The sequence below is a fragment of the Schistocerca serialis genome, chromosome 3, assembly GCF_023864345.2.
Source record: "Schistocerca serialis cubense isolate TAMUIC-IGC-003099 chromosome 3, iqSchSeri2.2, whole genome shotgun sequence".
Classification (NCBI taxonomy): Eukaryota; Metazoa; Arthropoda; class Insecta; order Orthoptera; family Acrididae; genus Schistocerca; species Schistocerca serialis.
Window position 1 is genome coordinate 535,715,606 of NC_064640.1, and position 13,334 is coordinate 535,728,939.

General features: G+C 38.9%; 1 protein-coding gene across 4 annotated transcripts in view; it reads right to left on the minus strand.

The window, feature by feature from the left end:
• Positions 1–13,334, minus strand: part of LOC126470411 (synapse-associated protein 1) — a 336,806-nt gene that overhangs the window by 147,336 nt on the left and 176,136 nt on the right. For all 4 annotated transcript variants that reach the window (XM_050098263.1, XM_050098262.1, XM_050098265.1 and 1 more), the window contains exon 3: positions 8,823–8,911. In XM_050098263.1, coding sequence (XP_049954220.1) covers positions 8,823–8,911 — 89 coding nt within the window. The remainder of the gene's footprint in view (positions 1–8,822; positions 8,912–13,334) is intronic.

Genomic DNA, 13,334 nt, shown 5'->3' on the forward strand with positions numbered 1-13,334 from the left:
TTTTAGGGTGGTACCGGGGCTATAAGGATTGTCACTGCTTAGTGTTGACCATTGTCGTGTATCATATAGTTCTCAGTAGTATGAACACAGTTGTCTCCCTAGAGTTTGTTGTGTCACTCAAGAGGTGGTTATGTGCATTTAGTAATGACCACATATAAGTCTGTCTTAATAACATTTAACAGTTTAGCTTATATGACAGCGTGTGTTTTTGGGTGTTACAATTACAGATAGTGCTTCTTTGCACTATTTAGCTTTTTGTCTATGGCTGCCACTCCTTCTGTATTTTATAGGTGTCTGAATTGAGGTGATTACTGCATTTTTGCTTGTGGCAGCTGGACATTTACGGAGTCCCAGGTGTGTGTGTGTGTGTGTGTGTGTGTGTGTGTGTGTGTGTGTGTCACATACAGTCTCCTGGTTTTTTTCACTGAACTGAGACATGATCCATGGTGCTGGTCTATTATTTTTAGATGTTTCTGGGTTGGCAGCAGTACTGTTTGTCTATCACCGAGTTTCACATACTGAGTAGTTTATCACACCAGGAGGCCGTATTTTACCTTCCACTTGTACAGGGTGTGGTGTGGTAGCTTCTTTATTTAAAAAAACAATCATAAATCAGAAAGTATTAGAGACATCAATTTAATTCTTTTTTTTATTTACAAAGAGTAACATCTAAAGTTTTGTTCCATTAAGTTTTGAAAATGATATCTCTAAGATGGCATCCGTTCTGCTCAATGAATTTGGAGAGTCGAAATCAGAAGTTTTGGTCCACTTTTTCTAACATGTCTCTGTCGATGTTGGCAAATATCAACATGAATATTGTTCCATAGCTCAGCCAGGGTCTGTGGACAATTGGTATACACCAATGATTTGAGAGAGCCCCATAAGAAAAAGTCGCATGGCACTAAATCTAGCAAGTGTGCTGGCCACTGGAGATCGCCCCTCAAAGATATGAGACGATCGGGGAAGTGTTCGTGCAACATGGTCATCGATGTTCGTGTCGTGTGAGCTGTAGTGCCATCTTGTTGGAACCAAACATGACCCACATCCATTTCTTAAAGTTCTAGAATAAGAAACTGCTGAATCATCTGAACGCAACACTCAGAAATGACCGTATCTGCCTTATCATTCTCTTCAAAAAACCATGGACCAATAAATCCAATTTTAGACAGTGCACACCAAACAGTTACATATTCTGCATGCAGGGGCTGCTCATTAAGTTCTCGGTGGCTCGTGCAACTCCAATACTGCACATTTTGTTTATTTATGCAGCCAGACAAATGAAAATGTGCCTCATTGCTGAATAACACTAAGGCGTCATGAGGCAGCTCATCTATCAAGGCTTCACAGTTATTTTTTCGTGAAACAAAATCACGTCGATGAAGTGTGTGCACTACTGACAGTTTATATGGACGAAATTTCATCTCTTCATGAATAATTCGTCTCATTGTGCATTCAGAAATTGCAAGGGAAGCTGCATGTTTGTGTGCAGATCGCTAGCAGGAATTCAAAATTGACATCCTTACCCCTCTGCATGTTTTCTGGAGTTCTGGTGGTTCTTGAAGATCCCGATTTCTTTTTCTGCACACTTCCAGTATCCATAAAGGTATCTACACACATAACAGTTTATTTCCCATCAGGACCATGACCTGCAGGCGCAATGTTGAACTGTATCCTGAATGCATGTCGAATCACAGCCGTGTGTGTTGCGTGTTTCAAATAAGGAAGTTCCCACACTGCACCCAGCACTTTCGTACTGTTGCTTTGTTTGTTGATGTGTACGCCACACACTGCTTTGCAGGTATTCAAATATTTCACTGTTCTGCATCTTTAAACAAGTGCATACGTTTTCTCATGTCTTGTTGTCCCCGATATGGATGTATATTTAGTTTTTACATAGTTTTCGAATATTTTTACGTTTTTAGGATTTTCTGTGGTGCTTGTATTGGAAAGGCTGTTTGGTCATTAAATATCCAGTCCAAATGGTCCACTTCTTATTTTTAAGGTATGTGAGCATGTTGATCTCTCTTATTACTTCACCATTTTTTACTACTTTGTGCTTGATTTTGCAATGTTCAGTTGTGACTTTGTTGTGGTTTATGTTATGCAATATAATGAATGACTTCAGGTGCCACTTTTATTTTCATTTTAAATGCATGGTTTTGGGTCTGGTTCATTAGTGACTGGATATGTGGTTCCAGTGGAGAGTTTTCCAGGATGAAGTGCCTGTTTGTGCACAATTTGATTTTACACTGGTGTTCCCCTATCACAGTGTAGTTTAGGTGTGGAGAGTTTTAATATACAAATTATGCATTTTGTCTAGTATTACTTTCATGTTGACTGCAACTGGGTACGCGATGGATGTCACCACCTTTAAATAGGTTAGCAAGGACATGAGGGAATGTGCTTGGCTTTTGTGAAGTCTGTGTAAGTTATTGTCCGAGTTCCCCTTCTTAAGGACTCTTTGGAGTTCATTTTCTTGCTCTCATACATTAATACATAGGTGTCTCCTGGTTGCATGCTGTTGGATTTTCATATGGATGTTTTGAAGTTCACGGTCCTGTATGTGCGTGTTCAAACAAATGGGCCTATTGGTTTTACTGATTTACTCCTACTAATAGGTTATTGTTACATATAAATAGAGTATTTGTGCACAAGATGTTCTTCGGTAGCTGCTCGTCAATACGTATCACATATGTTACTTTTAAGCCCGTGAGTACATAGTGACAGAGGAGGTCCCTAAAGTTGGCAACATTGTTATATGTCTATTACATTTCCTGGAATTAGAAGAAACATTAGTGACTTATTTTGTTGTTACTCTGGAGATATTGCATATTTATGGCCTTTTACTTACAGGAGTTACGCATTCGCTTAATGATATACTATAACTGGGTTGCTATATAATAATATCAATGGAGCACTTTTTGTAGTTTCTTCCGACTTCAATTCCACTTGTATACTAAGTTTTAGACCGAGATTTACATTGTTTATATATTGGAGTTGATTAGAGAATATGTGATGTGACAGAGATGTTATTTCAGTGGGTTTCAATTATCCAATGAACATTTGTTCATTAGGTTTCTTTTACATTTGTTTACTCTGCCTGTATGATTTTATGTTATTAGGTTATCTCATTTTTTGATTGGTATATCCCATATTCCTGTGTGTTCTGGTTAGGAAAATATGTGACTTCAGTTCCTTTGCTGGTTTAATTCATTGAATGTGTGGGCTCCCTTGGGTACATTATGTCACTGAAGAAAGTAAGTGTGTGTGTGTGTGTGTGTGTGTGTGTGTGTGTGTGTGTGTGTGTGTGTGTGTGTGTGCGTGTGCAAGAAACATAAATTAAGTGCTAAACTTTGTTCTGTATGGGTATGAATAGTATATTTTTATTATGTAAGTTTATGATGTAATTTATCCCCATTTTGCTCACAAACTGTGATTTTTGTTGTTGGAATTCTCATTACACTTTACTAGCACGTTATATATGTTTCCATATTCAAGGGCGTTTCAACTGGTAGCATATTTTGAATAAATGACATATAAATTACAATACAGCTGTTCATTTCAATTTTCATTATTCACGTAGAAGAAGAGTAAATCTGGATTACTCTCCACTGAGTGGGTTGACGGGGTCTACTGGGCTCACGCAGACCACTCTTGACACAGTGTTACACCGAAAGAAGTCTCCAAGCTCAAATGTTTAGCAGCAAGAGAACAACAACTATAAGCACTGCAAAGAAGAACCGTAATGAATCTTGCAGGAAAAAAGATAGACAACACAGAGAAATCAGGAGCTCTATTTCACACCAGTACCAACTGTTATACCTATTGCAGATATCATCATGGGTAAGAACAACCACTTTCCACCCTCCCCAGTGATGGAGCGGAGGAGATACATTGGGAAAATACTGCGTGCTCACGAGAGCCCTTCCACTGAAAACAAACCTCACAAAAGTGAAAAAAAGCTGTGATTTGAAAACCATGGAATGATCCTGAAATTTTGATTCAGTCTGCACACAAAGGAAATGCCATTGTACTACTTTCGCTGTCAGAGCAAAAATCGTGAAATGTACAACTTACTCAACGTTACAGCATACAGAAAACAAAGTAGATTTGACCAACAAAGTGAGAAGGAACATCATCGAACTTCTATGCTGGCAACTGGGGAAAAAAGAGATCAACAAGCTTCGAACACGAGCTGCTGCACAGCCAAGGCTCTCTGGCTTACCAAAAATTCACTAACAATACATTTTTCTATGGTCTACTGTAAGCAATACAGGTGCAAGTATGTACCAGGTGGCCAAACATCTAATGGGACTACTAAGTAAGCCCTTACATCAGTGAGTGGCAGCACCACATCAGGAAGTCCAGACATTTCATTCAACAGCTGCAGTAACTACGTCTTCATGTTGAGGACCTCATGGTGAGGTTTGATGCCGTCTCCCTCTTTACCAGAGGGACTCTTCTGATTCCATCAAGCTTATGAAGTAGAAATTCAACCTGAGAATGAAGTTGTCCTCACATCTCCCTTCTGCTCTTAGGCAGTGATTATTATAAACCAATAGGTGGCACCACCATGGGATGCTCTCTATCACTGGTTGTGGCAAACTTATTCATGGAGGATTTCAAAGAGTAGGCTTTGCAAACAGCTGCACTGATTTCTCCATGCTTTCCAGGTACGTTGATGAAACATTTGTGGTGTGGCCACATGGGAGTTACATTGGAAAAATGCCGCGTGCTCACGAGAGCCCTTCCACTGAAAACAAACCTCACAAAAGTGAAGAAAGCTGTGATTTGAGAACTACGGAATACTCCTGAAATTTTGATTCAATCTGCAGACAAAGAAATTTCTCCAATATCTGAATTCTCAACACCCCAGCATCAAATTCACTATGCAGGTGCAAAAGAATGGCAAATTTCCCTTTCATGGATGTCTTAGCCAAGTGCGGAGCCTACGGCACTATGGGAGACAGTGAATACAGGACATCCATCGACGCAAATTTGTTTTTCCACACCTCCAACTGCCACAATCCTTCACAGCATGAACATGTGCTATGTACATTGGTCCACAGAACCTGTGTACTAGTAGACGAAGGAAGCCTACCATTATAGTCATTTTGAGACTGTTCTAAAGGGGCTACTGAAATACACATGGCCAACAGAGAAAGCAGCTGCACTCAGCCAGCTTTCGAACAATATCACTCTAGTGACTCCACACCCTACAGTGGCAGCAGAAGCAGCGAGGGATCAGAGTTCACACCCTGTATTTGGTGGGCATTCACCACTCAACCCGGTGCGGCATGCAACCAGGTAGTGGGGGAAGGAGTGGGGAGTGACAGGAGTACAAAAGAAGCACAATGTCGCAAAGACACTGATCATGTACGGATAACAGCGACGACATTTCATGGCATGGCACCAATGAGGCCTTAGTAGGTAACTGGACAGAGTTGGCATTACAACTGCATACATAAGTCACCTAATTCCCATAAATTCCGGGCAGCGCAGCAATGAGCTTCAACGTCACATTCAATCACATCCCAGATGTGTTCAATCAGGTTCAGATAAGGCAAGTTGTGGATGGCCAGCAACCAACCCCAACTTGCCACTGTGTTTCTTGAACCATTCCATCATGCTCCTGGCCTTGTGACATGATGCATTATCTTGCTGAAAAACACCACTGCCATCGGGAAACATGATCGTCATGAAGAGGTGTACATGGTCTGCAACCTGTGTACGATACTCCTTGCTCGTCATGGTGCATTGCATGAATTCCATGTGAATATTCTCCCCACCATAATGGAGCCACTGACAGCTTATCTCAGTGCCGCAGTAGAGGTGTCAAGGAGCTGTTACCCTGGGAGACAACAGATTCACAACCTCCAATTGGCATGATGAAGAAGGTATCGGAATTCATAATACCGCGCAATGCTCTGCTACTTCGCCAACGTCCAGTGCCGGTAGTCACATGCGCATTTCAGTCATAGCTGCCAATGTAGTGATGTTAACACTGGCATATACATGGGTCATCAGCTGCAGAGGCCGAACGTTAGGAGTGTTCAGTGCACTCTGTGTTTAGATACCCTTGTAACCAGCCCAGCATTAATGCTGGATGTTAGTTCTGCTACAGTTTGCTGCCTGTCCCATTTTACCATTCTAGCAAGCTTGTGATGTCTAACATCTACAATGATGGATGACCCCCCAACCCCATATCTTGATGTTGTTTCACCATATGTTGAAGACACTGACCACTGCACTCCTCGAGCACTTGACAAGGCATGCAGTTTTCAAAATGCTCCTAACAAGCTTTCACGCCATCACAATCTGCTCTTGGTCCAACTCATATAGAATGCTGATCTTCCCCATTCTCTGCACAGACAGCACGCTTACTGGTACAGTGTGCACCATGCGTGTGTCTGACTAGAAGTCATTCCTTGTCAGGTGATGCTGCTATTGCCTCAATAGGTTTGTATTGATAGTAGGTTGGTGGTCATTATATTCTGGCTGATCAGTGTATTATGTTACTTGAACACCTGAACCTGGCTGGACACCTCAGAGCAGTGCAAACAAATCTCTGAATCATTTTGTAAAGGTCCTGTGATCAAATAGGATGCTTATTCTTGGTTATTCGGGTAAATACAGTGAAAGGTGTGTGTCTACCCCCCCGCCCCATAACATACCTGATCTTGAAATTACTCAACCTCTTCACATCTTATTCTTATGACGAACAACATTCGAACAGGCAACTGAACAAGACCCTGAGGGGCAACTGCCACACTGTGTGAATGAAACTGATTCATTTCTTTACCAGGTGGTTAAGATCAATTTTGACCTAGCACCAAATGCTCAACCTTTTTTATATCACGTAGTATCCACCAACTGCAAGCCTTCCCAACATGAAGACTCAGAGTCTGGTGACTGCTGCTGATTTAAACCCAAAAGATTACTGAAAATGCTAGATCTTACGGCAGTCCTCACCTTCAATCTTTCTAAATAAAAAGAAGAACTAAAATGAATAAATACATAAATAAATATTAACTTTGGCCTCAGTTGTTGCTGGTCTGTACAAATGATTTTAGTCTTCAGGCGAATTTTTTACAAGTCTGTATTAACTGCATCAGAGATCATTACCATGATGGAAGATCAATCATAAACACTGAAGTCAATCCTAAAAGAGACAGATCGACATTCACACTCACTTCGGAATAACAAAAAAATGGTTATAAACTATTTCTTCCATTTCCAAACCATGAATATACCTACTAATATCCTGCACAGGATGACCATAAAGGCATTTCGTTGTTGAATAATATATTCCCCATGGCTGTAATATTTTTCTTTGAAGAGTAACAATAGGCTTTAACCAAATAATCTTTGCAATTTTCATAAATGTGTGGGTATCTTTGTGAAAGAGATTTTTCAGATCACTAAACCAGGAGAAAAGAAAAGTCATAATATTTGTCTTAATAGAGAAGTGGAGTGCTGAGGCATGAGAAAGGGGGCAATACAGCACAACGGTACATCTTTGCATTCAGTTAGTTGGGAAAAAAAAAGAGGTCTCATCTAGCCTACCCACATTCACAAAGAACTGGTGGTTCGAAGCACATATTTAAGGAGGCTCAGCTGTTCTGGCCCTCTTCAAGGTCTCTTTCTCAACAATCAAAGAACACTTCCCTATTTGCACAACTGATGCTGTACACTCTTTGTCCAAGTATCAATTGGAAAAGATCACACACTATCTACTGATCAAACAAGCACATTTTTATCAGTGCAACACGTTAAGATGGGCTGTGATCTTAGTGCCAACGCATTCAAGTAGACTGTCACACAGTAGAAGATAACATAATTATGTTAAGAACTACAGCTTAGTGAACACACACACACACACACACACACACACACACACACACACACACACACACACACACGAGACCAAACATAATGACCATGGGACCCAGTGGCAATGCAGCATGTGATGCTGTAAGGAAAGTTTATTACAGGAGCAGAGATGAAAGACCAATCATTGTAGCAAAAATCAAGGCCACAAATGGGGATATCCAATGCCAAAAGCAGCTTTGACAAAGGGCAGAGTATTATGGCACGGTCCTGGGAATGAATATCTCAGAAACTGCGTTGATAGCTGGCACTTGCATGCCAGTTTCATGACCACCTATGGAAAGGGGAAATCACAAGTATACAACTCAATTTACTGACCTAGTCTCTAAAAATAACAATTGTCATTGCCTAATTAGATCTTCAGTATAGCTCTCAGAGGCTACAGTACACTAAAAATTAATTTAGTACGCAGCAGGAGTTTAGCTACTAATGAAGTTTAGTTTAAAGAGTTGGTGGCCAAATCCTACTACAATGGAAAGTTTCTTAGCACAAGCGAATAATGTATATCTTACTGATAGTATCGAAGAAATAAAATCAGGCTTCGCTTCAGCGCATCTTCAATGCAGTAGTGTAACTATATGTCTGCATTTTACGTGAGAAGCTTGTTATTACATCAAATATATGTTAATGATTTCTTTTTTACTTATTCCATATCCATAAGAACCATTTCACTTAGGGTATGTCCTACCATCCTTGAGTAGCTCCTTGATGTACAGAACAAAATGTGTACGTAATCCACAGTAAGAAGTGAGGTCATACCTTGGAAAATATAAAACTAATACGCAAGAGTACACTGTTGTCTTCTGTGACATGTATTTCTGGCACAAGACATCTTTAAACATTGTATTACACAATTCAAGTGACCTCATTATCTCCACAGTACATACATACAAACACTCTAACTCAACTAATATCAAGTGAAATAAACATACCAGCACCAAATGGTTGGCCCCCTTCCTTGTCCTCCACAGGTGTTCCTGGTTCAGAGGCAGCCACATCACTGTCTGCTCCTCCTGTAGCACTGTAACAGAAATACAAAAGTTAAAAAAAACCACCTGTACACACACACACACACACACACACACACACACACACACACACACACACACACACACGAGGGAGGGAGGGAGGAAAATATTTTCATGCTGAAGGTAAGTCTCATTGATTAATATGGCACATTTAAGATGATTGTATGCACAACAGAATGTAGAGAAGAAAAATTGTGTTATTTATAACATTAAGATTATTTATACTTGCAATGCCCTGAGAAATCAAAAAAAATTCCTCTAGATGAAAGGAAAATTTTGTAGTATTTATGTCATCACAGTTCCGTTAAGACATATACATTGTCCTATTGCCAATAAAAACTACTGCAGAATTCACGATAATCAGAATAGGATCACTCTACCAAACTTCAGCAAGAGGTAGATGGATTCATCAATGCATATGATGATTAATCACTAGACTGAAAATTATCTTAGTATGGGAACCTACAACTTCATGATGTGACTACAGACATGCCAGTTGTTTGCAACAGCTCAGTAAAATTAGTTTAAAATGTAGAAAACAATGGATTAAGTAAACTAAGAACTACAGAAATAATAGTATTTCCTAGCAGATTACAGGACTTGCAACTAAAACTTAGTCTTCCATTGACAAGTTGGTTACAGATGGATCTATTCCACCTTGACTTACAATCTGCCCACGAAGCTTGACATGTGAAGTTTAAGAAGTAGTACATAAGTCCTAGCAAAAGTTCTGCATTCACCACACACAATATTTGTCATATGTTATATTGCAAGACTCAGAACTTACAACTATTTTGTGAAGAAATTACTCTGATTACAATACTACAATTTAAATAGTGCGTTTCACTCCTAACAGGCAACTGCGTAACAATAGAACTATATGTAATGACTGGAGCAAACTATATATAACAATACTACTTCAGATCTTTAATACAGAGATTACTTGATATTTGAAGTAATTACATGTAGTTATTAACTCAATGTGCAAAAAATGGCCATTGCATCCAGTCCTTATCCATTTGAAGAACACTATTTTCTAGCTTACCTCCAGAACTTACTAGATTAAAATTGTATTAGACAGTCCACTGCACTGACAGGTTTTTTGTCCTTACTGGAGCCAACGTGGTCTAATTTTAGAAAAGTTTCCCATAACCATCACACATTTTGCTGAAATTTTGTAAGAGCATTGACACATGTCATCAGCACAGTTTTACTTTTGCCAATATAATACTTCCAGGGATATAGTCATTTGTTTAATTACACAGTTCAACTACCGAAAGTACATCCTCCATTCTCCCCCCACATACACAAACATTTTCGGCTATGTTGAGACACAATGTCTCCAGCAATATTTTCTTGAAAGAAACAAAACTTGACTATCTCACCCACCTTTTCACACGCTCAAGTAAAATCATCAAAAAATTTCTGAGCAATTTTTATAGGGATAATTTTAACCAAAGTCAGCTGAAAAAAGACACACTTGAAAAAATAAATAAATAAAAATGTAAAATTAGCTTTTTATATCTCTGGAAGTACCTGCAGGATAAACCTGAAACTTTGTATGTAATAATTTACCAATACAAGGTTTTTTTTTTTTTTTTTAAATATAAAATTTCATTCTCTTACTGCATGCCAGCAATTTAAGACAAAGTTGATGATATTTTTAAAACGCCAAAATTGGCTATTTTTAGCCAACTTTTACAAAATAAAATTTTCTGAAACTGTTTTTATTAGAAAGATCATGTTCTAAACCACCAAAGAAACTAATTTTTTTCACAATGTGAGCACATAAGACCCCAAAAAAATACAACAACAAGGTAGAGGTGCATTTAAAATAGGCCCATATTCTGCAGTACTCAAATTAAATTTGAAATCTTTTTATTATGTTCTACAATTGCTTATCACTCTACATAGGGAAGGCAACATCAGAAGTCCTGATGGTTAGGAGGTGAGATCGAGTCAGAACAACTATACAAACTTCAAAAAATGGGTGTATTTTTGTCACGACTTATCAGTACATATTTCAGCCTGTTTTCCGCTATGATAGCTACGGTATCAAACTAACTGTGCATTACCAAGGCACTGGACATTATGTTGGTAAAACTGTTGCCTAACAGCTGAATAAACTGCTTTCAATCTGTACACCATCATCACATTGTGCAAGTTTTGCAGAAGTTCTTATGAGTCTGCCTGACTTTTTTTTGCAAAGGACTCACATTATAGACCATTTTGAGTTCTTTTATTGTGCAATGCTATTGACATACTAGTTTAACTCCAGTTTAAATTATAGCATGTTTTGTGTTTGCATAGTTTACACTTTATGGGAACTGATGAAAAATTGTGTAAATATGTTGTTATGGTCCATGGTGGCTTAACTACTGCTGGTGACTTTTAAAGTGAGAAAACCAGCATTCCCATCACCATGGGGCCACATCCGATAGTCAGTCATCAGCGGTTACCGGTCAGTTTCTTTACCACAGGTTTCAAAGCCTGATAAGGGTTTCTTTACGCAGGATCCCAAAGCCGGATGATCTCTTTCTTTAAGTGTCAGAGGACAAAGTTCAAAGAGGTCTCTTTTAGGATCCTAAGCTTAGGTTTCTTTCAAGCTACTTTAACTTTTTACAGGTTTCATTAATTTGCTGTAGGATGTCATGAGGAATAACTGCAATAACGTGCTATTATGGAACACTGGGCTTGTGGCCTTTGATGGCAAATAAAATGAATTTGCTGGGCCATGTTAGTGCATGACACTTATTACAGCATCCTCCCTCTTCCTCTTTGGGGAAGTTTCATGGATATTTCCAATCAACCACACTTTTTCATAAATACTTGCAGAATATTGCCCTGATTGGAAGTCTGATGTTAATGTATCTTCTCCACTATTGTCACTAATTATAGCCAGAAAAGATTATTCATCATTTGAAAATCTGCTAACCTGAATTGTTGCATCATTATTTGGAAAAAAATGATATTTTCTCTAGTTCCTGCTAAAGTATGACCACGTTATAACCACTCTTCTCTTAAAACTTTACTCCGATCACTTTCTTCTTTGCTGATGAAAACAAATTTAATGCCGTTAATGCTCTCAGTGCAGAAGAGAAACATATCAGACCTCCAGCCAGGAAAATAGGCTGCATGCATTTATGGAAGGGTGTGGAGAGCTGGAAATATCCGAGACTGCTGCTGAGCTTTATGCACCCACATGGCCCAGGAAATTCATTTTATTGGTCATCAAGAGGTGACCCAGCACCCTCACTGACAACATCTGGTTGACAGTATAGTTTTCCTTACGACGTTCTACAGAAAATTAATGAAACCTGTAAAATTTCATGTAGCTTGAAGGTAACAACATGTTTAGGATCCTAAAACAGACATTTTCTGGATTTGTCCTCTGACACTTCTAGAAATATATCATCAGGCTTGGGATCCTGTGTGAAGACAGGCTTGGGAACTTGTGGTACAGAAATCCATCAGTGGCTGCCAATGCACAGCTACTGGGCGTAGCCCCTATGGTGATGGGAATGCTAATTTTCTCACTTTAAAAGAAACCAACAGTGATTAAGCCACCTTGGACCACAGCAACACAATTTTTCATCAGTTCACATTAACTGAAAACTATGCAGACACAAAATTTGCTATACTTTAAACTGGAATTAAACTAGTATGTAAAAGAAAAGGTAGGCTGCTATGAACATCCCAGAACTTACACAATGTGATAACAGTGTACAACTTTAAGGCAATTTATACAAAGAGAGAGTGTGTGTGTGTGTGTGTGTGTGTGTGTGTGTGTGTGTGTGTGTGTGTGTGTGTGTCTCTGACTGATATGTCCTGATGAATCATGACAAAACGACACCCATTTCTTGATGTTTATACAGTGGAACGACTATCTCACTTCTTAGTCATCAGGACTTGATATTATCTTCCCCCAGAGAGTGCTAAGCAATTTTAGAATGTAACACAACACGTCAGATTTAATCCGAGTACCAGCAGGATATGGGCATATTTTAAATGCACCCCCACCTTCTCATTGTCTTTTTTTTTTTTTGGGGGGGGGGGGGGGGGGCTCTTATGTTTACACTGCAAAACCAAATTAGTGTTTTAGGTGGTTTAGAGCACGGACTTTCCAATGAAATTGGTTCAAAAGAGTCTGTAGAAGACTATTTAGCGAAAGTGGGCTACAAATTAACATATTTGGCATTTTTAAAATATCATGAACTTTGCATTCAATCTGTAAACTACTTGAAAGCAGTAGTAGAACGAAATTTTATATTCTAAAACACTGTATTGGTAACTTACTATGTGCAAAGTTTCATGATTATCCTGCAGTTACTTCCAGAGATATAAAAAGCTAAATTTCATGTCTTTTTCAAATATCTGTTTTTTCATCCTACTTTGGTTAAAATTATCCATATAAAA